Raw genomic sequence first — 23,821 nt, forward strand, 5'->3', positions numbered from 1 at the left:
AATTCTTATTTATATTTTTTTCTATTCTCGATGCGCCTAACAAGTGCAACGTGCAGCAAGCGCATCTATAAATATTTATTAATGTTCGATCGTTCAAAAAATCAGCAACTAAATACTCGTTCAAAAAAATTACAAAGAATAGCAAAAAATTGTATGCACAAATTGCACACGCATTGAAATTGAAAGACATTCCTGGCTATCAAGTGCACTTCAAAAAGACGAAACATTTTATCAATTGCTTGGGAATTGCTTTGAGTTACGGCTTAAAAAAAAAATTATTTCGTGTTGAATTGCCATTAACAATGAAAAACATGCTGGTATGAGAATATCTTAGTTTAGTTTAGAACTCGCTATGTATTGCACTTAGATAAGTAATTAAATTAATTAATTTTTATGTGCTGTCGATAGTCGGTTCTTGACATTTTTTTTAACTACATATGCGTGCGCAGTAGCAACTTTAGCTTTATAGGTGAATCTGAAATTAGATATGTTCAAGGCCGTTCAATAGAGTGTGCATTTTAAGTTAACTCAGTTAAATCGCATTGCTATCTGTATTTCAGGTATTGAATTGTGCATATAACACTTATGACACATATTCGATATGCTTAGTCTTTTAACTGATATAATGCAGAAAATTTTATGGTATAACGAATTATATTTGAATAAATAAACTTTACTATGATACTCAATAATTTTTACCTCGTTTATCTGACTGTTTGGGCTTGATTTAATAATTCGAAACTGTTAACTGCTTAGTATATTTAAATTATTCATAAATTGGTCGAGATTATTATAAAGGCAACCTTAATATATATTTGAAATAATTAAAAAAAAAAGGTTAACATTTATAAATCATTATTATCATTATTATTTTTTATTCCAAAAATGGACCGCTTAATTTGAAAAACATTATTATTATTTGATAGGCTCGGTATAAAGCTCGAGAATAGTGAGCTTACTATTCCTTTGTTAAAAAAGGAACTTTTTTCTACATATAATTAAATTATTGCACGCAATTATTTTATAATGTTAATTTGTTCATACTATTATTTGCATGTAAATATTTGTGGCCTGAGGTTCAAGTTGAAATATCATGATCGTAAATCTTCCTTAACAAGTCGTTAAAAGAGTTAAGAACTCATCAAAAACCGAAATGTTTGAGTAAATTTACATAGTATACAGCTGATGGGGGCTTGAATCAATGACTTTGACTACTTAATTATGTATGTGGCTGAAGAGCGTGTAGGCCTCTTCAGAGTTGGGCGCTCTTCTCAGGGCAGATGAGACCAGCTTAAGATGCATACTCTTCAGTTTTCTCTTTGGATAGATCAGCAAGGTTTGGCGCTCTTTTGATTAAATGGCCAGTTGATAATGCCCACACAAAAAGTGTGTGTTGGATTCCTGTGGGAAACATTGACATGGCAATGATTAATACGACACGTTGTCATGTCGAAAATGACGGAACTCATTTAGAGGCGGACATGGAGACGGATCAGGGGACCTACACAGCGCTCAGGTCCGCCACACAAACGAAATGGAGCATAAACCGTACATTGGTCGGCATGGAAGTGGGGAGGTGTGCAGAGAGTCAACTAATAGAGAGCGCGAGCGCTGTCGACCGGTTTCTTGAGAGAGCAAAGAGGGGGCGATGATGGATTTTGTGATGTGCTCCCTGGGACCAGCTGAGGTGCCAGCCGCACAGCTGAGTTTCAGTATTCAACGAACTCTTGGCCGCTGCGGACGTTAGTGCTCCTCCTGCTGCATTAGCAAATTGGTGAGAGAGACACAGAAAGAGAGAGAGAGACGTGTGTGACGGGATCGCTCTCAGTTCGTAGTGAGAGTGAATGTGAAACGTGTCGCGCATGCGCTGTTGTTGTTGTTATTATTGCTGTTGTTTTTGCTTCTGCCTGTGACTGCTCCATTCGGTTTCGTCTTCACCGTTATTATAATTTGTGTGCTGCGCGTTTTTATCTATGCAAAGTGACAAGCGAAGTTATGTGGATGGCAAATTGTTGAAATTGTTTGTCGAAAATTGCAAACTGAAGAAAAAACAAGAAACTATAGAAGAAAATGAAAATATGTACATACTCCACCCTCTGCAATGTGTGTGCGTTTTTCATGTTGTTGCTTTTTTTCATTTAATAGTCTTTCAGTTGTTGTTGCTTCTTTGTTGTGTTGTTGCTTTTTTTGGGTCGTCGTTCGTCGGTTGGCCATCTGCCATCTCTTTTGCACGCACGCAAATTCGGTGGCTTCGGCTCGTCTTTCGTCTCTTCTTTGTTCGCGTGGAGCTTCGTCTTCTTGTCTGTTGCTTATGTACGTTTTTCGTTCGTGAATATAATTTATATTCGTGTTTATTTTTGTGGCTGCTGCGGCTTCTTCTCATTCCTTCACCTCTATTATCTTCCTAGTCTTTGCCTGATCAATGCAACAACTACAAAAGCTTACAAAAACAAAATTGACAAAATTTACTTGTCGGTTGCTCAATTTTTGCGATGGTTAAATAATACTAAATATCACCAAAGTATAAAATAAATACCAAATTCAGAAATTAAATAAACGGAAGTAACAAGTAACGGTTAACAAGTGTGAAAAAAAAAATACTTGTCAATGTCGGGAAAATAAGACTGTTGCCAAGCGGATAACGTCGGCTTTCCGAGAGTATTTGGATCTGTGAAAGTTTAGAACTAATTACATTGTAATTGTGCTACATAGCTTCAACTTATCTGTATAACTGCCATAAAAGTGAATTGAAATTGGAGGCATTTAGCAGATTTTTTAGTCAGTAATATCTCTTGCTTTTTATTAGACTAGCCTACAACTTTTTTTTACATGTATTTTCATAGCAATTATTATTTGATACATTTTTTGGAATACAGACCTCAGTTTTTACATTTTCTGATTTCTAATGAGGTATCATGATTGGTGTTCAAATTTATCTGCTGAGCTCTCCCATTGTTTTAATATAAACAAACAAACTTAAAATTAAAATTGTAGAAATTCTAAAGGCAAGATAATTTAAATTATTAAATTTAATTTATTTAACATAATAATGATATTTTTCTATTATTTTTTTTTTTAGAAAAACAGCAATAAAAATTTATAATATTTGAGATAAATTTTGAAATACTCATTTTATTACAAGTTAAATTTTTTTACTGTATAAATCTTATTTATCATTCTTATCAATTAGACTTAAAGACTGTGTAAATATTATAAAATAAATATTTAATAATTATCAGAGAGCACGTCAGGTAAATTTTGGTAAAAAAAAGCCGCCCAATTCAACCTTTATCTGTCTATGGTTTAGCCGCGTAATTTTTCTTTACATTCCATTATAATTATCGCGTTCAACTCTTCCACGCTTTCTTGAGTTTCTGTAGCTCATCGCTTGACTCTCTTCCCCCCACCTCTTTGCGTTTTGTTATAATTTCTAAACAAATGCCACTGGAGAAATATTGTACTTACTTACGGTTCATAAGTATTTTGAGCTCTTGGGTGTCTTTTTTGCTTTATGACTTCGTTAATTTTGCTGGGATGATTGTTGTTGTAAATTATATTGTTAATTGTTTACAGTTGTGCAATGGGTTTTGTTATTTTTCTTCTCTATGAATTTTTTATTGCTTTGTTGTCTTATGCTGTTGGTTTTTCGGCTTCTTTCTCGACGTCTCGACTATTGTCGATTATGACTAATAGACGTTTGTCGGTTGTCGGTTTTGTTTGTAAGCTTGCAGAAGGTCAATTGTTTTGTGGGTAATTCCGTTTATTTTACTTATATATCTGAGTTTTTTTTTTTAAACTTTTTGTGGGTTGACTTGCCGATTATTTTGCTGTACACATTGCATTAAAAAAACGCGTTTTTTCTGCTTTACTTACTTTATGCAATATAATTAATTTCAAACATTAACGAACCATTTCGTCATTTACTTAAGCCTTTTGTATAGTTGATTTTTTTGGTGTGGTAGTTTTTTAAGGCACTTAAATATATTTTTCCTTTAAGTTTATATTTATCAATAATGTTTTAACAATTATGGAAAATACAGCTTAACTGAGTTATATCGGTATTTTGAAAATTCCGTACTTTATCTTCTTTTTGTTATCGACGATTATTTTAAAAATTTTTAGAATTGTTGGAAATTTATTGACAACTGTGAAAATTTTATGTAAATACATACGTGATATTCCATCAGTTATAGAAATCGTTGTCAAACAACAGTGAATTTAATAAATAATAATAAGTCCACCATTTTACATCTGTATTAATATATATGTAAAATTTATTACAAAACAAAAATATACAAAATATTCGAGCGTGTTATGCTAAACTAAATTAACTAAATAAAGTAATAAAAAAAATACATTTAAAAATCAATTTTAGTGCCACACGAGTCACGACTGTTTTGTTAAATCCGCCGGCAGTTATAAATACAATTCGAAATGAATCAGAGTCGTTAATATAAATTTTGTCATTTGCAGTGCTAAATAGAATTCCCTGGTAACGATGAGCAAGCATTGAAAATTGCACACGTGTGTTAATCAGCAGTCAGCCAATGTGGCGTGTGATAATACAAATCTATTCGAATATAATGCAAAATTAAGGCGCTCCAAGTGATCGAGCGAGTGAGCGACCCCCTTCAGTGCTATACATAGTTTGTTTAATTAATTTCACAATACAATTCGCAAGCCAACGAATTTGTTTATAACAATAGCAGTACTTGGCAATCAATATGAGTGTTCCAAGCGTGCCCCAACAGCGGGCATCACCAACAACAAAATCCACAAATCAAACAACAACTAAAACCCAGGACAGCTGGAGACTACATCGAGGGCCCAGGGCAATTGCCCCTCACAGCACCCATCTATTGTTGCTGATTAGTCTGGGCCTCAGTCTGGGCTTTGTGCATTGTTATGGTGAGTACTTTTTTGCATATGTCTTAACAAATTCAATTAGGCTAAGTTTCATAGAGAAAAGCATGCTCACCAAGGCTGTCTTGATGAGAAACAAACTTTAAAAACTATTCGCAGGGAATCAAACCGAAACAAATATCGGCTTCGGCTTCGGTTTCGGAACGTTTCGAAACAACGGTTCTATTTCGGCTTTTTTCCTTTGGTAACGGTATCAGTACCGGTACAGAAATTAAATTAAAACAACAAATAGTTAAACGTTATATAACAAAAATATACTAACAGACAAACCCAACTTAAATTTAAAGGTTTTTTTTTATAGAAAGCAAATTGATATACATATAGAAAACAATAAAGAAATTTGGGAAAAGTGTACCGAAAGCGTACTGGTACAAGCGTTTCGGTATTCGGTTCTTATAAAAACATTTATTTCGGTACAGTTCCGGTTTCGTTTCCTGTACTCAATATTAAACGGTTAATTTCGGTTAAAGGTTTCGGTATTATTTCCTGACTATTCGAATGAAAATGAGATTAAATCACAAGGTGAAAACTTTTAAGCTGCTCATACAAGGACTAAAATATGTATGGTATATTAAATTAATTGTAAAGGATTAATTCTTGGGTTCACTCCGAAACAAATTCACGAACTCTGTACTAACTATAAGTAGGGGATATTAAATTACAAACATATTCAAAAGCTTACTGAGCTTGCAATTTTCAAAGCTGATCACTTTTTCGCAGTACCAGAAATTTTAAAATAAATATACTAGTTTAAGTACAGAGCAATCTTGAACCTATCCCAAAATGTACTTGTTTCTAGTACAAAATATTGTCATATTTTATTTCATTTCAATCTTAAAGTAAAACATTTGTGTATCTTTATCCAAAATCTCAAAAAATATTTAAATACCATTTAATATTGGTGTTTTTTGTTGTTTAGCGACCTATATATTAAGTGCTGACCTAATTTTAGGATGATATTTATTTTTGAGTGTATTATCGATAAGTATTATTTATGAACTAAAGACAAATAGAGTAACGTTGAGCTCAAGAAAAGTTAAATATTAAGCATCAAACTGTCTATAATATTATTTTATTTCAATGTAATATACCTTGAACTATAATAATGTTTGACTAATGCATATTGTTTTAAAGCTGTAGACAAGAGAGTTCGACGAGTCTTTAACCAAATAACAACGGAATGGTTATATTCGGTGTTTTTCTTAAATAGAAGAGATTTTATAAATATTAAATTAAATTAAAAAAATATTTTAAGTAATTTTATTTATTGTATGAAAGGTACCAATATTTAAATTGAAATTAAAATATGGGACCTCAAAATAACGGATAAAATCAATCACGAGATGGTTTATTATTTAAATTGACATCGACAACTTATTATTATATAATTTTCAAGTGTAGCATATATTCAGTTGTGTCAGTATTTTGAACATATCTCTTATTTAAACCAATTCGAACTGTTCTATCGAAATCAACTTTCTTTCATAGCACTATTAACAATTTAATAGACACATTCGAGGTGCTAACCAATCAGTGAAACGAAAACAAAACGCAAGTGCTAATGGGATACATAATGAAATTGGCAAAGAAAGGAAAACAAAACGATGGGACGAAAGTATTTGCATACGTTGTTTTTGTGTGTGTAAGGGGGGAGGGGTTGACTCGAAGTGTGATCCAATGTTTAACTTCCCCATACCAAACGTACCACATGTGGTGTCAGGGGTGAGAGGGGAAAGAAGGAAATACAATGGTTAATATTTCACATTGTTTGCAATAATTTCATTACGATGAACAACAAAAACAGCAGAAAAGGCAAATGATCTGTTGTGCATAAATCAAATGATTGGCAAATATTTCAAGCAAATCAAACGATCCATGATATTTTAGAGAGGAAGGCGACACGGAGGGCAGAGGTTAACAACTAACCGAAGTAACCAGTAACCAGCCCAAACAATCAGGCAGCCAAGCAGCTAGCTGGGTTGTTTGAACGTGCGTTGACATTTGACTCAACGGTGCTCGATGCTGCCACGCCCACTAACCGTTTATTCAACATCATACGTGACCGGCTCCAACAGTTAGACATCTTAGAATCTATTGCCCCCACCCGAGACGACTGCTCAGGAAATACTGGTACTCGTACCCGTACCCGTACCCGTACCCGTACCCGTACTCGTATTAATATGAATAATAAATTACCGACACCGTCGTTTATCGGTCAGTTGGAGGCACGAGATCTTGGCATGTCTGCCGATATGCTGTCAGTCATAGAAACAGAGGGGCATTGTCTAGACTCTAGACTGCAAGCTGTAGATCTCCTCACGAGGATGACGTCAAACAGTCGTTAGCTCGGTTTATTGTGCTATTATGATGCGTTTATTTGTTGTAATTACAATAAATTTAACTCAGCAATCGCTTCAGGTGATTTGTATTGTCTAATTATACGGGAAGTTTACAGCACAAATATATGTATATTTTATTATATTCTCTAATTTTAAATATTCCTAACGTAGAAACGTAATAAAAAAGTCTTGTTTTTGTTAATTTAAATTTTTATTGTAATTAAAACTTCATTGGCGGTTTTGTGAAATATTATTTAAATCCAAGTTGGTTATTATAAGTCATTAACTTTTTAAACAAAGTTCTTTCATCCTCCATTTATGAAAAATCCCAATAATTTTATAAATTATGATAAGAGATCTCAAGCTTGTACAAAATCAGACAGTTTTTAAGTATTTATCATACTTAAAAGGGGCTTTACCACAACCACCATAATTATTTCAATTAGTTTGAAATTCTTCTGTCATTTTATAAATTGCCATTTGACCAAATAAAATCACTGTAATTATTAAACATATTAAAAAATTTTTTTTTCAAATAGTTTTCAAGTTGTTAGTGGAAAGTCGTTGCCTTCGTTTACAGATTTGATTTAATTATTTACATTTATGTTAAAATATCCAATATTGGAGATTTTAATTAAACAAATGGCATTTTGATTAATGAAGTTAAAATGCCAAAAATCAAAAAAATATATTTAGCAGCCAAGCAAAATTCATGAACATCGTGTAAGCAAAATACTTTAAATGAAATAAATGCTCGACTTGTGTTCGGTATCATTTTGTCTTTTAGGAGCGACTGCATTCTTAGCCATCAATTTGGACTCTGACTACTTTTTCTCGTTGTCTAATTAAAGCCGCAAAAGATGAAAAAGAATTTTTGGGCTTCATTAAGCTTTTAATTTTAGTTTGGCGTCGTCTACCTGCACCTGGGATATATGGATGGTGTTAATTGATTTTAGATAAAATTAAGTCATGTGCGCATTTTTGCCAACTCTCAAATTGGCAACCAATTAACAGCTAACAAATAGATTTCATTGTCTTTTTATGTTTTTATGTTTTATGTGTCAATGAATTGAAAACTTATTTGTGGCGCCTCGGACAAATTGATTGGGTCAACTTTTTAAAATTATTTAAAGCTTCATTACTTAGTTACATTAATAAACTGATTGTATTACTTGTTAAGGCCAAAAATCACTTGATGGCATAAGCTATTTAATAGATCGATTCAAGTGATCACCATTCAGCCAATTCTCAACTTATCTGAGTATGTTGAAAATAATTAAAAGTGTTTGGTAAAACCTAAAAAAAAATGTTTTCTATTATTTATTTACTACAAATATGTATTATTGCATCTATTTTTTTTTTATTCTTAACCATACTTAAAAAGCTGTACTAAAAATACATTTGATATATATAATTTGAAGTAGCTTTTAAATATGACTTAACTCCTTTACAGTGTTGCCAGTTTAGTTTATTGTATGCTTAGTGTAATATATTTTCAAATTTTTAAAGGGTTCACAATTTTAAGAAAACCGCCAATAATATTGCCACCTTTTCCAATTCGGGGAGGTTTGGTTATGTCATGATGAAATTATACAAGTTAAAGGACTCACTTACCACAGGCCTCATTTTCCGATCCAATTTTATTCATCATGAGATAGTTGTTAACAAACTTCTCTGTCTGTCAAAATGCTCTCAGTAATATTGGAAACAACCCCAAGAAAGTGCGGGGCTGAAACAGAAGAAACATTCTGTGGCAAAAGTTTGTAAATTTTAGGTAAAAAGGTTTAACCCAAAAAAATGTTCCACACATAAACACAATACGTATAGTAATTACAGTATTCATGTATACACTGTGATGTTACAGCCCAAGTTATTTTGCAATATAAGATCTAATCACCAAAAGTCACGCATTAGCTTAACAGATGAAAGTAAAACATGCGACAGCACAAGCAAATCAAAAGACTTAGAAAACAAACGTGAAATTGTTGACAATTGATCGAACCCGAAACGGAATAAAATTAAACAAACCGACAATCGTTTCAACCGTATACAAGTATATGAAACTAAGTATATCATATTTTATTTGGGGGGAATCCGTGATGTCGTGCATGTTTACCCCCAAAAACACAAATCGGTCGAGTCAGTCCGATCAGTCAGTGCTGTGAATCAGGTGTTTAGTCGCTGGCATTCCAAAGCCACCAACGCAATGTTTATTCAGATATATATATGTACAAATGTATATACGTACGTGGGTCATCCAAAATGAACTGAGTCTTCCGTTGAGTCTTCTCTCTTTCTCACTCTCACTGTGTAACTACTCCTCTGATTGCTGTTGTTGTTTGCTAGCTACGTTTTTGGTTAACCGGATCTGATTCTGAAGATTGTTGCTTCAGTGCTGTGTTGTTTAAATATAGTCTCAGGTCTCAGTTGCTGTTGCCATCTATCATTCCAAACACATTCACACTCACACCAACACACGTGCGGCAATGCTCTCGAAATGGCACAAAATACAGTCATGCTGTGTTGTTGCTGTTGTTGTTGTTACTGTTGCTCTTGCTTATGCCTGTCAACGTCATGATTTTAATAGTTATTTTGTCCAAACAAAAATATTTTGCGATTCTTTTGTTTTATCATCGAGTTAAAACGTTTGGCATTTCAAGTGCGCTACATACAAGTATAATTATAAAAAAAGAATTCAATTGAATTCGAATTTTTTCGTTAATTGAATTTATTGTATCCAATTACGATTTTGTTTCATAGCGCCTTTTGATGCAAATACATTTGTCATTTTACTCGGAACGATTTCTACTACTATTATAAATTAATTTAATCACTTGCTCCAAGTATGTTTTTGGTTGCGGCCATTGCCTTTAATTGTTGAACTGGTTTACAGTAAACCATCTCTCTTGTGGGAGTCTAGTTAACAAGATATAAATAAAACCGGTGGGAATTCTGCAATAAAAATGTATTCGAATTGAGGATGCTATCTATTTACTGTGATTTGAATTTAATTACAAATGTTCAAAACTGGAGGGGAATGCAAAACTATTCGATCGATTTTTTGGCGAATATGGAATACTTTTAAGTGCAATGTTCTCTTATTACTATTCAAAAAAGGTTCATAATCTTAACAAAATGTATTATTTTTTGCTCCTGTAGACCACACATGGATAAAATTCAGTGGTTGGATTACTTATAGGCCATCACATAGTCGTCAGATTGATTCTAAAGGACTTTACCTTTTTATTTAATGATTCATAGATTCTGATTATGAAAAACATTAATAAAAATGAATTAAAATTGTGTTTTTAATTCTTGTTGGCAATTATATATCTTTACTTTAATTAATTTTCTCTAATTCAAGCAATACATTTTTTCCTACTTTATTTTTATCCATTCAACAAGTTAGCTCTTCAATTTTCTTTTCTAAACAACTTTACTCTGAAATCTAATGTTAGATATTAACTATTAAGCTTAAAAGCACAATTTGTCAAAACAAAACGACAACCATGCTAACGCACACAATTAACAATTAAAACTCAGACAAATATGTAAATTAAGGCCTAAATATTGTCAACGGGGTGGGGCTTAGAGCCCTGGCCGTCAGTCAATCAATTTTGCAGTCAATTAAAGTGACTAAACACATTTACTCAGTAGCTAAACAATCTAAAATCTTTTCGTTCTCACTTTGTATGTAAAAAACTGGCTTAGTAGGCTAGTTCAAATGCTTGTAAGTAATTTTGTTTGTGGCAACATTTATGGCATTCTAAGATCTTAACTAGAACAATTTAATGCGTAATTTGCACGCAAAAAATGCCACAAAATAAATCTAAATAAATTGTGACAGTTATCGGCGTGCCAAAGTGACCATAAACAACTTTTGCGATTATTTCGCAATTACTAAATTTATTTGAACTTATATAGTTATTCATTAAAATATGAATACCATTCGAGTTTTCTGCTCTGTATTTAAATGAGCACTTTATATATTATTTTTTTAGACCGCATACCTTAAAAAAAGGACAAGGGTCTATTAACTTTGTCACAAATAAATGTGCGTAACTGGCAGTAGCCAGATTAAGTCATATATACATAGCTGTCATAGTCGATATAGACATGTTCGTATGTCCTTCTTTCCGTCCGTCCTTATGATATCAGAAATTAAAAGAGCTAGATCAAGCTAGATCAATTTGATTTGTTTTTTTTTTTGATCGGACCACTTCATCATATAGCTGTAATAGGAACAATTGCTCAAAAATAAATCTTAAGTATGAAAAATATAGTATATTAAAAATATGACAACCAAACTGACAGCATGTACATCTGGACTAGTCTTATACATTCAAAAATCAAGTTTTATTAAGATGAAATTTTTTTTTTTTTTGGTAACCAAACTGACAAAATATATCTTTGGGTTTGTCCTATATATTCTTACAGAAGTTGTTTCCGAATGGTAAACCATATGTCATCATATAGCATAAGAACATTAAGACGAAGAATTTGTACAGAGTTCTACAAGGGCAGCAAATCCTCTGCGATCCGAACAGTATTTAAGGCTCAGCGTATCCCATAGTCAAGTATACTAAATATTTTTTAATTCTCGAAAGTCTTAGTAATTAGACTCCTTAAGTAGACATTGCAAAAATGGGTCCAATTTCCATGCAATTGATATTAGTGATAAATTAGTTAACTCATACCTTAACTGGATATGGATATTAATAGAAATGGCCTCCGTATTTAATTTTGAACAAATAAAAATATCTTTAAATATACCTTTTATTTTTTAAGAAATTCATTCAACCTACACTTTCAGTGAATTAATATTACTTAAATTAAATAACAGTTTATTTTATTTTTAATCTTGTCTAATTATAAGTTTTGATTTCATTTTATTTCCAGAGAAAATGTATAGTCAGACTGAAAAGCAGCGCTACGATGGCTGGTATAATAATCTGGCCCATCCCGACTGGGGCTCTGTAGGTATGTGGCACCTATAATCAGACTTGTTAATTATTGAATTATAACCGTATGTAAATGCGACAACTTTCAAAAGTTGTTGAAAGGCGCAATCTAATTGAAATTAGTCTGTAAAGAACGTCAATTAGATGCAAGGGCTCGACAATTGATCGAACTCATAGAAATTAGCATACCACCAACACGATAAATTATATACTAGTATTTACATAGTAACAGTGATTATATGCGATTTGGATATGATTTTCAGATAGTCATCTGGTGCGCAAGGCACCGCCCTCCTACTCAGACGGGGTGTACTCCATGGCAGGTGCAAATCGACCCTCGACGAGGCGATTGAGTCGACTTTTTATGCGCGGACGCGATGGACTTGGTTCCAAATTCAATCGAACCGCATTGCTGGCCTTCTTTGGCCAGGTGGTGGCCAATGAGATTGTAATGGCCTCGGAATCGGGCTGTCCCATTGAGATGCATCGTATTGAGATTGATAAATGTGATGAGATGTACGATCGCGAGTGTCGCGGCGACAAATATATACCCTTCCATAGAGCGGCATATGATCGGAGCACGGGCCAGAGTCCGAATGCGCCAAGGGAACAGGTGGGTGGTCAACGCAGTGTGGGGGGTGTGTCAAAAACTGGTGTACAAATGTCGCTATAAAACCTACTCCGCAGATAAATCAAATGACTGCTTGGATTGATGGCAGTTTCATTTACAGCACCTCCGAGGCTTGGCTCAATGCCATGCGTTCCTTTCACAACGGCACCCTCCTCACCCAGAAGGATGGAAAGCTCCCGGTGCGCAACACAATGAGGGTGCCTCTCTTCAACAATCCGGTGCCCAATGTCATGAAGATGCTCAGTCCAGAACGGCTATTTTGTAAGTGGGATAGTAATAATATAATTCTATAGTCGTATACTCGGAAATTGAAAATCTACAAAGTTCATCTCATATGGAAATTGTAAATTTGTTGGGAATCAAACATTCAATTCGTAGAAAAGTATATAAAATCTTTTTATTAGTCTCGATTACACTGTGATAAATAAAGAATTTTTTATAAAAAGTCAATTTTTACTTCCTTAACAAATTCGTAAAAGCTTTAGGTTGTGTTAATACAAAAATAAGAAATAGAAAATGATTCTAATTAAATAATGATACCAAATTGATGTCTTTTCATAATTATATAATTAGGTTCTAATTAACTAGACCTTTGTTTATGTAAATACCAGTGTATTATTGATAATACAATTTCTGTAATGAAAGTCAACCTGCTGGCCTCAAAGATGTGAAAGATACAAATAAGAAATGTGGCTAATCCTTTGAATTTTTGCACCCATATTCTAGTATTGGGTGATCCACGCACAAATCAGAATCCAGCTTTGCTCTCCTTTGCCATACTCTTTGTGCGTTGGCACAATACGTTGGCGCAGCGCATTAAACGCCTGAATCCCACCTGGTGTGATGAGGATATCTTTCAACGTGCTCGACACACGGTGATTGCCAGCTTACAGAATGTGATTGTCTACGAATATTTGCCAGCATTTCTGGGCTCTTCTATACCAGCATACGATGGCTACAAACAGGACGTTCATCCAGGCATTGGACACATATTCCAGGCAGCTGCATTTCGCTTTGGACACACAATGATACCGCCTGGCATCTATCGACGCGATGGGGAATGCAATTTTAAGCAGACTCCAATGGGCTATCCAGCTATACGACTCTGCTCCACTTGGTGGGATTCCAGCGTAAGTATTGTCTGCCATTCTCTAAACCGATCTAATACTCATCATTATCTTTTGCAGGGATTCTTTACGGATACCAGCGTCGAGGAGGTGCTGATGGGTCTCTCCTCACAGATTTCTGAGCGTGAAGATCCTGTTTTGTGTTCCGATGTTCGTGACAAACTCTTTGGACCCATGGAGTTTACGCGTCGCGATTTGGGTGCTTTGAATATAATGCGTGGACGAGATAATGGTCTGCCCGATTATAATACAGCCAGAGAAGCTTATGGCCTGCACAGGCACGCCACCTGGACGGACATCAACCCGCAACTATTTGAAGCTCAACCGGAGCTGCTGGAGTAAGTTACGAGAAAAAATAATCATAGAGTTAAATGATTCTCCAGTGGTGTTTTTTCATCCCTTTGCACTTCAGTTTGAAAACTAAAATCTTGACAAACTTCAAACGGAATTAAACAAACCTTTTTGTTCGTTCAACTCTATAAAGATGGACACACTAAACACAATCTACAAAAATCACAACATCTGGATTTATAAAGTTGAGCAAAATGAGTACATGAATATTTGTAATTTGAGCAAAATTAGAAACTCAAAATCTAAGAACTCATTATCACTGAACCTCGATCCCTGGCTCGTTTCGAGCCAAGTAAACTGCCACTAGGAAAATACTCCTTATGTCTGTCTGTTCGTACACTCTTTTATACAAAGACATTTAATCATTTCGGGTGCATTTTTGAATTGCTGAACCATTCGAGTTTTGTTTATTATAATTAATTAACCACCAAAATTTTATTAAAGGTTCGCTTTGAAGGTTGGAACCATAGAGAAAGACATTGGCTCGGTTTGCGAACTCAAGGTTTGGGTTCATAGCTTGGTTCAATCTCATACGAAAAAATACTTTTTTTTATAAATTTTTCTCGACATTTTAATCTAATAAAATTTAGTAATTGGCTTAATATTTTAATTCAACTTTGATAATAATCTATATTTATTAAAAGATTTTAATATGACTTTTTATACGAAGTGTCAAATAGTCATATTAGAAAACCATAAAATTTATGTAATTATTATACCCGTTACTTAAAAAATAAGTAAAAGGGTATATTGTGTGAAGGAGGCATCTCCGACACTATAAAGTATATATATTCTTGATCAGCATCAATAGCCGAGTCGATATAGCCATGTGTGTCTGTCCGTCTGTCCGTCTGTCCGTCCGTCCGTCCGTATGAACAAAAGGATCTCAGAGACTATAAGAGATAGAGATACCAAACTTTCACTCACAGACTTCTATATACCCCACGCAGATCAAGTTTGTTTCAAATTGAAGCTACGTCCCCCTCCGCCCCCGCAAATAGCGAAAAACCTTTCGCTCGTCTGTTTGAACAAAGGGATCTCAGAGACTATAAGAGATAGCGTAACCAAATTTGACAGACAGATTTCTATATACCTTACGCAGATCAAGTTTGTTTCAAGATTAAGCCACGCCCCCTCCGCCCCCGAAAATCGCGAAAAACCACCACACCCACAGTTTTTATGATAATACTTTTTTGTAAAAAAAAACGTTATCTATTAGTATTATCTATTATCTCACTGAATTGCATTAAGATCGGACAAGTAGAATGGCAGTTATGGCGATTTAATGTTTTCAAAGTAATTTCTTTCAACAAAAGGATCTCAGAGTCTAAAAGAGATAGAATAACCAAATTTGGCTCGCAGATTTCTCTACACACCACGCATGTCAAGTTAGTCTTACATTTTTATCACGCCTCCCTCCGCCCTCGCAAATCGCGAAAAACCACCACACTCACAGTATTTAAGATAATACGATTTTGTGGGTATTAGAGTTGCAAGTTGCTATTATCTATTATCCTATAAAATCGCAGCAAGATCGGACAAGTAGAACAGCAGTATTAACGTGCCGAAGCTCTTGAAACAAAATTAGCTCCTTAGAGTATGCAATAGTTTTAATATTGTTAGACAACAAAAATGCATCAAATAATACTCAACTGGTTCTGACGACGCAAATATGACATTCGGCTTGAATCGCTACTCGACTCAACCCAAATGGCACCGATGAATCTTCAATAATGATGGAACTGGCATCTATCGAATCGTATTGAGCATACTCCTTGCATTTATGCAAGTGTAGTATGTTGTTGAGCGTGTCAAGTCACCGGTTACCATATAGAGAGGTCGCTAACCAAGGGGATTGACATTTAGAAAAATTATAAACATGAAGAAGTTGCTAATTTAAAATAACAAAAATTAATAATAACAAAATCCTTTTTTCATTAAAAAAAAATTCTTAAAAAAATACTTTTTTACATATTTAAGTTAAGTAACGGGTATCCTATAGTCGGGATCTCGACTATAACTTTTCCCACTTGTTTTTTTTTTTAACCGAACTTTTATTTTTTCTAAGCGATTCGGTTTAGGTTTGGGTTCGTGGAGTAAATAATTTCAAGGGTTTGGTTTACTATCGATTTCATGCTGCTTAAAAACTCGAACCGAACCTGTTCTGAGAGGTTCGGTTTAGAACCGGTTTGCAGCCTTGATTATTAACAATTGTAATGTTTTATTTAATCTCCAGTATGCTCAAGGAGGCCTACAACAATCAGCTGGACGATGTTGATGTCTATGTGGGAGGCATGCTAGAATCTTATGGTCAGCCAGGCGAGCTTTTCACCAATGTGATCAAGGAGCAGTTTCAACGTTTGCGTGATTCAGATCGTTTCTGGTTCGAAAACGAACGCAATGGCATCTTTACGGCCGAAGAAATAGCTGAGCTACGGAAGATCACGCTCTATGACATCATTGTGAATAGTACGGATATTGCCGAGGATGAGATACAACGGGATGTGTTCATGTTCCACACAGGAGATCCCTGTCCCCAGCCGATGCAACTGAATGCCACTGAGCTGGAACCCTGCAACTATTTGGAAGGCTACGATTACTTCTCCGGCTCCGAGTTGATGTTTATCTATGTCTGTGTTTTCCTCGGATTTGTTCCCATACTCTGTGCCGGTGCTGGCTACTGTGTGGTCAAGTTGCAGAATAGCAAGCGAAGAAGATTGAAGATACGGCAGGAAGCATTACGTGCACCACAGCAGAAGGGATCGGTGGACAAGATGTTGGCCCGTGAGTGGTTACATGCAAATCACAAGCGACTGGTGACTGTGAAGTTTGGCCCAGAGGCGGCGATTTACACAGTGGATCGCAAGGGTGAAAAACTGCGCACATTCAGCCTACAACATGTGGATGTTGTCAGTGTGGAGGAATCGGCCACGAATCATATCAAGAAGAAGCCTTACATTCTGCTGCGTGTACCCAGCGATCATGATCTGGTTCTAGAACTCGAGTCCTATGGAGCACGGCGAAAGTTTGTCAAGAAACTGGAGGATTTCTTGCTGCTGCACAAAAAGGAAATGACTTTAATGGAGGTGAATCGGGACATCATGTTAGCTCGAGCTGAGACCCGAGAGCGACGCCAGAAGCGATTGGAGTACTTCTTCAGAGAGGCCTATGCGTTGACCTTTGGCCTCCGCCCGGGTGAGCGGAGGCGTCGCTCGGATGCGTCCAGCGATGGCGAAGTGATGACCGTAATGAGAACCAGCTTGTCCAAGGCGGAGTTTGCCGCTGCACTGGGCATGAAACCCAACGATATGTTTGTTCGCAAGATGTTCAACATTGTGGACAAGGATCAAGATGGAAGGATTAGTTTCCAGGAGTTTCTCGAAACCGTGGTGCTATTCTCACGGGGCAAAACGGATGACAAGCTGCGCATCATCTTTGACATGTGCGACAATGATCGCAACGGAGTCATCGACAAAGGGGAACTGAGTGAGATGATGCGTTCCCTGGTCGAGATTGCTCGCACCACCAGCCTGGGCGATGATCAGGTCACCGAACTGATCGATGGCATGTTCCAGGATGTCGGACTCGAGCATAAGAATCATCTCACCTATCAGGACTTTAAGCTCATGATGAAGGAGTACAAGGGTGACTTTGTGGCCATTGGCTTGGATTGCAAAGGTGCCAAGCAAAACTTTCTCGACACCTCCACAAATGTTGCCCGCATGACCTCGTTCAACATTGAGCCCATGCAGGATAAGCCACGTCATTGGCTGCTCTCCAAATGGGATGCCTACATAACATTTTTGGAGGAGAATCGTCAGAACATCTTCTATCTATTCTTATTCTATGTGGTCACCATTGTGCTCTTCGTGGAACGTTTCATACACTATTCCTTTATGGCCGAACACACGGATCTGCGGCATATTATGGGCGTGGGCATTGCTATCACGAGAGGATCAGCGGCTTCCCTGTCATTCTGCTATTCTCTGCTCTTGTTGACCATGTCACGGTAAGTACTCTTGACCTGAAAACTGTTCATCCTACATTTTCTTATTATAATTCTATAAATGAAAGCAAGCAAATTATTATCCAATTTTGTTGTATATAATGCCAAAGAAATCTATGTTAAATATACCCCATAATATTAAATATCATTTATTTTGAAATATATAAGACGTCAATCAAGGTGTATTTAAATTTTCAAATAATCTGTTCCCTACCTGACTTTAAAATAATTCTCGGTTAATGTTTGATATAATCATATGACATTTCATTAATTATAAATGATTATTATTTTTATTATTAATAGTTAAAAGATTATTAAAAACAACTCATTACTTATTTTGCTTGAGGTAAATATGATCAATGTATAGATTATGGGATGTCAACGCTTTAGGACTACATTAGGATCATAATGTTATTTTTGTAATGCTTATCACGGAGTCTGATTTCATTAAATGGGATGGGAATGCAAATCGTTTATTTCCAAATACGTCATAAACTTGCCAGAGAAATCGAAAGCAACCGAAAATCTTCCAAAACTGTATAGAGCCGCTGATATTAAAAAATAAAAGCAAGCAGTTATAATTTAATATAATTGTGTTTAATATTAAAATACTGTTATAGCTTAAATGTCATCCTTAAAACTATTTGTAATCAATAAATATTTTGTACTGATTCCAGAAATCTCATCACAAAACTGAAGGAGTTCCCAATACAACAGTACATTCCTTTAGACTCACACATTCAGTTCCATAAGATTGCAGCCTGCACAGCGTTGTTCTTCTCAGTTCTCCATACGATTGGACACATTGTCAACTTTTATCATGTGTCCACACAGTCTCATGAGAATCTCCGTTGTCTCACGCGGGAAGTGCACTTTGCCTCCGACTATAAGCCGGATATTACCTTCTGGCTCTTCCAGACTGTAACTGGCACAACGGGAGTCTTGCTTTTTATCATAATGTGTATCATTTTTGTGTTTGCCCATCCGACCATACGGAAGAGGGCTTATAATTTCTTCTGGAACATGCACACACTCTACATTGGACTCTATTTGCTGAGTCTGGTTCATGGATTGGCACGATTGACTGGTCCGCCACGTTTCTGGATGTTCTTTCTGGGACCTGGCATTGTTTACACCCTGGACAAGATTGTTTCACTGCGCACCAAATATATGGCCTTGGATGTCATCGAGACAGATTTATTGCCCTCGGATGTGATCAAAATCAAGTTCTACAGGCCTCCCAATCTAAAGTATTTATCGGGTCAATGGGTGCGTCTATCTTGCACCGCCTTTAGACCCAATGAGATGCACAGCTTCACATTGACTTCGGCGCCACATGAGAACTGTCTGAGTTGTCACATCAAAGCTCAAGGCCCCTGGACGTGGAAGCTGCGTAATTATTTTGATCCATGCAATTACAATCCCGAGGAGCAGCCCAAGATACGCATAGAGGGTCCGTTTGGGGGCGGCAATCAGGATTGGTATAAGTTCGAGGTGGCTGTCATGGTGGGCGGTGGCATTGGTGTCACGCCCTACGCTTCAATACTGAACGATCTGGTCTTTGGCACCAGCACCAATCGCTACTCGGGAGTTGCCTGCAAGAAGGTATACTTCCTGTGGATTTGCCCATCCCATAAACACTTCGAGTGGTTCATCGATGTGCTGCGCGATGTGGAGAAGAAGGATGTAACAAATGTGCTCGAGATTCACATCTTTATAACCCAATTCTTTCACAAATTCGATCTAAGAACAACGATGCTGGTGAGTCTTGATTAGATTTGAAAATTTAAATCCATCTAATTTTTTATTAATGCTCTGTTTCTTTTAGTACATCTGTGAGAACCACTTTCAGCGCCTCTCGAAAACCTCCATTTTTACAGGTCTGAAGGCGGTTAATCATTTCGGACGTCCTGACATGTCCAGTTTTCTCAAGTTTGTGCAGAAGAAGCATTCCTATGTAAGCTCCCCATTAATGCCGGTGACATCGATAAAAATAATATATTAAATTAATCTATGCAGGTTTCCAAAATAGGCGTCTTCTCATGCGGTCCCAGACCGCTTACAAAAAGCGTCATGTCTGCCTGTGATGAAGTGAATAAAACACGCAAGTTGCCTTATTTTATACATCATTTCGAGAACTTTGGTTAAGTTTTGTTCTATTCCATAATTCTACAATTGTCTGCCAACAACAACAACAAAATCAATCACAAGATACTAAGACAAAGGATAACTCTACGAATATGTTTATCTATTAAGTTTCATTCATTCTGCATTTAAGCGAATTTAAATTCACATTTCTCGACCCTCTCTTGTTCTATTTAACTACAACTATCTCTCACACACATATACAATACTATATACACCTCTATAACAATATGTATCTCTATTCTGTACTTATCTTATATTTGTTTTAAGTATGCGCCTGCGTTCATAATTTAGTCAAGATTTCCTTAGTATATTATGAAAATTTTCATTGATATTTAGCTACAACAAGAAAGCGGCCTCTACTCAATATGTACTTATATAAATACAATATGTATGTATATATCTATACGCATACGTATTTGTATGTTTGTGTACATGTGTATTTATTAAAAATATGATTTGTTATCAGTTTTTGTAAACCGTTCGCATTATTTATTAAAATTTACAATTTAATTGAAACAACGCAGAAAAGAATCTTTTCTTTGTTAATAACAATAAAACGTTGTATGGTAAGTAATTTAAATATTAAAATCGAAAAAGAATTTTAGCATGAACCACAACACTTTTTTTTTTAAATATTAGTTAAATAAATTACTGTTTTTTTTATGTTAATTTTATAAATCTAAAATTGTTATTTAAATCCGTAATGAATACCAATTATTTTTGTATTAATTATCTGTTTTTATTTATGTATAAGAGATTGAAATCCAATTCAAATTCAAAAAAACTGTTTAAATCAGTGGTAAGCAGTTAACCGGCAGTTGAGCAAGCAGTAGAGAAGCAGTATTTCAAGCAGACCAAATTATTTGTAAGCTCCCAGTGGGCCAAAACTTCCTTGACGGAATCATTAATGATAGCTTTGCGGGTTTTTGCGGACAAAACGTCCGATTTCAGATCCACGAACGATAGGAAAATGAATCACCTCTCGCTCAGTCTTTGGCAGCGAAAAGCTCGTTTGCGGTAGCTTACAAAAGTGATAACTTTTGCGGATCTAAAACGTGCAAAACTCTCAGTTGCGTATCCGCGAACGATAATAAAACGAATCATCTGTCACTTAGTTTGTGGCAGCGAAACGCTCGTTCGCGATAGCTTACAAATGTATTGTTTGCGAGCCTTTTGTGATTTGTTTTGCGCGCCTTTTCCGATACTTTTGTCGGACGTTTTTTATATTAAAAACGAGTCGGGAGTAATTGATTATATGATACGCTAATGATATTAAAAACGTATCTTAAATGATATTGTTTTTGACTCGTAAACTAATTCGAATCAGTATCGGCAACGATATCATTTATAATTCGAAAAAAATACATTTTGCAATAATTTTATGTATTTTTTTCCGATTTTATTCCCTCTTTAAAAAAGCACGATTTAAAATATACTTTTTTATTTTAAACTCGAGAGTTTTGCGAAACTTCAGTCTTCGCTCATTTGTTGTCCGCAACTTGTCCGATTCTAAGCACATTCTCGAGCATTTTGCGACATGCTCGCTCAACGTCCGCACTTTGGTCCACTGGTAAGCTGTTGCACAGCAGTTGTGTAAGAAGGCGGACACCTGCTAGCACACATACACAATATTTTGAGCTACATTGTGGGCTGGCAAGGCAAGCAGTTGAACACTACTTAACAATCTGAAGCTACTTAACTTGAAGTAAATTAGAGCTGTGCGGATTTTAAACGTGATATTGGTCGTGACACGTACCTTCTATTTGTCTTGTGCTTTTGAAACCTCACGGCGATATCAGCTTTGTGTGCGTTTTTGAAGAATGACATTGAGCTATACTGTCAGATCTGTCAATGTTGAAAATGACTTATCCGAAACCATTAATACCAAGCGAGGTCTCACACAATGTGACTCGCTCTCTTGAAAGATTTTCATTAATATAATTTGTCCAGTTCCTTCGATACGCTGATGATAAGGACATTTGGTCGCACCAAGCGTGATGTAGCATCGGCTTTCGGTGTGTCAACAATGTCTATAATAGTATGCTCTATTGATTTGTATTTGATCAATTTTAGTAAGAAACAACTATGTGTTTATTGAAATTTGTTAATCAATCTCACAGAATATCAATTTGTTGTTCTTACGATAATTACAAAAATAGTAACAACTAAAGCATCCTTAGAAATGTTGATATTGCCAAGTTCTAAATTGAGAACACATTTGAAATTATACGACCCTGGATTAAATGGATTTCCTTCATTGTGTAATGTGATTTTATTTATTCAGAATTCTTACATGGTTGACAATTATCCTAATATTTTCGTAGCTCTGTCATAAAAGAATAGAATTTGTGTCTTAGAAAATTCTTACTATTCGTTTCAAATGCCCGAAATGCATTCATTAAATCTTTTTGAGAATCCTTTGTAGCTTGGCTCACCCTGTTTATCTTTTGAATGGATTCATTTTTAAATGCAATAATACTAGGAGAGTAAGATTCTTTTTGAAAATATTCCGAATTGAACCGATCAAATTTACCATTTGTGTACAGATTTCCTCGTTCCGTAAGCTCGTTTGGATATAGTGACTCCTCACTAAATGCTATACTAACTTCTAATAAACATTTATCAGCATCAGTTTCATTTAAATTTGAGCTTTTGTTAATCCAGCGTGTTTTAAATGCTTGCACTCTATCAAGGACATCTTGTGGGGCTTCTTGAGAATCGATAATCAGCTGTGCAAATTTCATACATGTTTCATATATCACTTTTAAAATATCGTCAAGGGTGTTTTCGCCACGTTGTCTTAGTTCAATTATAAGGATTTTATCGCTTTCGGGAATATCTCTGTGTTCTCCTCTTACAGTACCCTGTAATTCTGTTCAAGTTAATAACCATAATATTTATATTTATCAGAACAATTACCAAGAGAGCAATTCCTAGGAGTAGCAAGTAACGCATCTTCAGTAATATTTTAGCGAACTGTAAATTAACTCGACAAATTGTTGCCGTTTTATACTTTCCTTTATTCAGAGGCCTTATCATTAAAAAGTTGGGAATAACCACAGTTTTACTCGTAATCAATTTTTTAAAATACTTATTCTTATTATAATCACGAATCTGAGCACTGCAGCTGAACTTCGATAAGGAACTGGAGCATCGACTGTAAGACACTTTTTATAAACGATCTAGAACAGAAGAGACACAACGATCAGTAGTCCACATTCTAACAAAACCAAAAAATACTTCAATTTTTGTAAAGTACATTAAAATGGGAATAAAATGTGGTTAATCTTAAAGATATTTACAAATCTCCGCCATTAAAATGAAATTTGTTTAAT

General features: G+C 35.3%; 1 protein-coding gene and 1 long non-coding RNA gene across 2 annotated transcripts; one reads left to right on the forward strand and one right to left on the reverse strand.

Moving 5' to 3' along the window:
* The first annotated feature begins 1,712 nt into the window (after positions 1-1,712).
* Positions 1,713-21,009, forward strand: LOC117781462 (dual oxidase). The gene is made up of 11 exons (XM_034618226.1): positions 1,713-1,774; positions 4,474-4,908; positions 12,162-12,242; positions 12,487-12,836; positions 12,911-13,115; positions 13,581-13,984; positions 14,042-14,319; positions 16,569-18,341; positions 19,016-20,099; positions 20,167-20,295; positions 20,358-21,009. The coding sequence occupies exons 2-11, from the start codon at positions 4,725-4,727 to the stop codon at positions 20,484-20,486; spliced, it is 4,617 nt and encodes a 1,538-aa protein (XP_034474117.1). The 5' UTR covers positions 1,713-1,774; positions 4,474-4,724; the 3' UTR covers positions 20,487-21,009.
* Positions 21,010-22,725: 1,716 nt separating this feature from the next.
* Positions 22,726-23,461, reverse strand: LOC117781215. The gene is made up of 2 exons (XR_004617158.1): positions 23,406-23,461; positions 22,726-23,350 (listed from the first exon to the last, which is right to left on the reverse strand). It is a non-coding gene; the product is annotated as an uncharacterized LOC117781215 (long non-coding RNA).
* Positions 23,462-23,821: the final 360 nt, after the last annotated feature.

The sequence above is a fragment of the Drosophila innubila genome (genome assembly GCF_004354385.1).
Source record: "Drosophila innubila isolate TH190305 chromosome 2L unlocalized genomic scaffold, UK_Dinn_1.0 4_B_2L, whole genome shotgun sequence".
NCBI classification, from domain to species: domain Eukaryota; kingdom Metazoa; phylum Arthropoda; class Insecta; order Diptera; family Drosophilidae; genus Drosophila; species Drosophila innubila.

Coding starts and splice junctions, on each gene's coding strand:
- LOC117781462 (XM_034618226.1), top strand. CDS start 4,725: ATGAGTGTTCCAAGCGTGCCCCAACAGCGGGCATCACCAACAACAAAA. Junction 14,320..16,568: donor GCTCAACCGGAGCTGCTGGA/GTAAGTTACGAG, acceptor TTTAATCTCCAG/TATGCTCAAGGAGGCCTACA. Junction 20,296..20,357: donor TGCAGAAGAAGCATTCCTAT/GTAAGCTCCCCA, acceptor TAATCTATGCAG/GTTTCCAAAATAGGCGTCTT.